The sequence below is a fragment of the Propithecus coquereli genome, unplaced genomic scaffold (assembly GCF_000956105.1).
Source record: "Propithecus coquereli isolate 6110/MARCELLA unplaced genomic scaffold, Pcoq_1.0 Scaffold11, whole genome shotgun sequence".
Taxonomy (NCBI): Eukaryota; Metazoa; Chordata; class Mammalia; order Primates; family Indriidae; genus Propithecus; species Propithecus coquereli.
This window is the reverse complement of record NW_012134969.1, coordinates 11,500,645-11,502,864: the sequence shown is the minus strand read 5'-3', so window position 1 is coordinate 11,502,864 and position 2,220 is coordinate 11,500,645. Positions and strand designations below refer to the sequence as shown.

Below are 2,220 nucleotides of genomic sequence, written 5' to 3'. Positions count from 1 at the left end.
GGATTATAATTTATGAAAAATTACATCATTTTCGAAAATAACGTTTGTCAAATCATTTGTTCTTTAGCTGTAAAAATATTTTTTTCTCATTCCTTCTTAAAAACTATTTGTTTCAACAGTGGTTTTAGTGAAGAAGTCTTGTATTACACCTCAGGTTGTGCCCCTTCTACACCAGCAAGTCCTGTATTAACTAAGGCTGGAGTTACTTGGTTGTCCTTACAATGGAGTAAACCCTCAGGAACACCATCAGATGAAGGAATTTCTTACATTTTAGAGATGGAGGAAGAAACTTCAGTAAGTATGAATACGTATTTTAAACAGGGTATTTAAAACATCTTAGTGTGGCATTAATCCTAGTACAATAAATATTGCCACAGAGTTAGCTCCTTTCCCAAATCCTTTGAAGCTTTGGTTTGTTATAGTTTGAGAAGAATTGGAAGTAACTTGAGAACTCAGTCTTTTGTTTTCTTGATGTGTAGAAGGGTGTTTTGTTTTTTGTGTGTGTTTGTATGTCTGTGCCTGGAAACAACAAAGACTGCACTTTGTATCTGCTTTGGAGGAGACAGGGAGAAGAGAAGATCACCACAGCCTTCTAGAATAAGCGGCTCTAAAAGATGAGGAAATATTGTGTCTCCCTTCTCCAGCTATTAATATATTCAGACACTACTTTCCAAAGTGTCACAGATGATTTTAAGAGTCTCCCGTGAAACCATGTAGTGCAGTCTGAATCCAATTACCCATCACTTATCTACCAGTCACAAAAGACCATGTACTATATGATTCTATTTTCATGGATATAGACAAATCCATAGAGACTGGAAGTATGTTAGTAAATAGGAGTAGGGAAGAAGTGACTGCCAACCAAAAGTACAGGACTTATTCTGAAGGAATTAGGTGAGGGTTGCACAACCTTGTGAATATACCATAAGCCATGGAATTTTATACTTTAAAATGGTGAATTTTATGATATGTGAATTATATCCCAATTTTTAGAAGTTTTAGAAATGATAACATTGGGAAAGTAGTAAAGCATTGTCACTGGTGCTGTAAGTAGCAATCCCAAACCTAAGTGACATCCTCACCTGCCAGCACAACTATTCGTTTATTCACTTAAACACAACCGTGTGTTCAGGGCAAGTTAAATATGCCAAATACTTACAGTTCTGTTTAGCTCTTGCAACATCTCTCTGGGAAATTCCTGTTCTTGGCATAGCTTACTAATGGTGACATTACCACTGGCTCAAACTCTATCCTTTCTTCCCTCAAAGAGGAAAAGATTTTCTCTTGGCTACTTTCTTTACTGAGAATTAGTGGTCTCCTTCATCTTCCCACAAATGTTCAGTAGCATTTCTGGGTCCATCCACTTATGACAGAAGCATAAGGGTGAGGATTATATTAACAGTATTAATCCCATTGCACATAGTATTATAGAAGATGAAGAGGAACCAGGGTCTCTTCAAATATTCATTATTGCCCATATTTCTGCTATTAGACATCTAATGAAGACTTTGTTTTGCAGGGATATGGTTTTAAGCCTAAATATGATGGAGAAGATCTTGCTTACACAGTGAAAAATCTCAGACGTAGTACTAAGTATAAATTTAAGGTAAGTTTTGAAAACCCTTAAAAGATTGTTTCTTGTTCCTATTGTTATTTTAAAGCCTCACTCCTTTGGTTTTAAATCTCAAATAATTTCAACCTAACAGTGCTTCTCAAACTTTATAAATTTAAATTCAAAATCAATTTAAATGTTTTATGTGATTCTTATTTGCATAATGTGAACAAATATCTTCTAAAATATGGCTGTTGTTAGAACATACTTAGAGTATGCTTTTTGGCAGGAATATCACAGAAAGTAATGGTATATTTTTCTCAGTGTATCACATCAAGTGGTGCATAATTTCAATTTGTCACATTACTGGTAGTCACTTGAAAAAGGTAATATCTACTATGTTTCTTCACTGTTATTCTTTCTTCCTTTATAATTAATAAGCATTTTGTAAATACTATGCACTGTGTAAGCATCTTGCTCTTAATCAAACTTCCATCCATAGTTTTAACAACCATTGATGATTCTTGCCTGAATCAATTATTACTACAATTGTTGGTGCCAAGTAGTGATTTTTTAATTTTATCATTTCTTCTACATTCATTAGTTGACATTACACTATAAAGAAAGATACTGGGCTGGGCGCGGTGGCTCACGCCTGTAATCCTAGC

General features: G+C 34.6%; 1 protein-coding gene across 1 annotated transcript in view; it reads left to right on the top strand.

The window, feature by feature from the left end:
• The window catches only part of FNDC3A (fibronectin type III domain containing 3A), a 122,379-nt gene that overhangs the window by 89,720 nt on the left and 30,439 nt on the right, over positions 1-2,220 (top strand). Inside the window, exons 8-9 of the mRNA XM_012648474.1 lie at positions 120-294; positions 1,493-1,606. Coding sequence (XP_012503928.1) covers positions 120-294; positions 1,493-1,606 — 289 coding nt within the window. The remainder of the gene's footprint in view (positions 1-119; positions 295-1,492; positions 1,607-2,220) is intronic.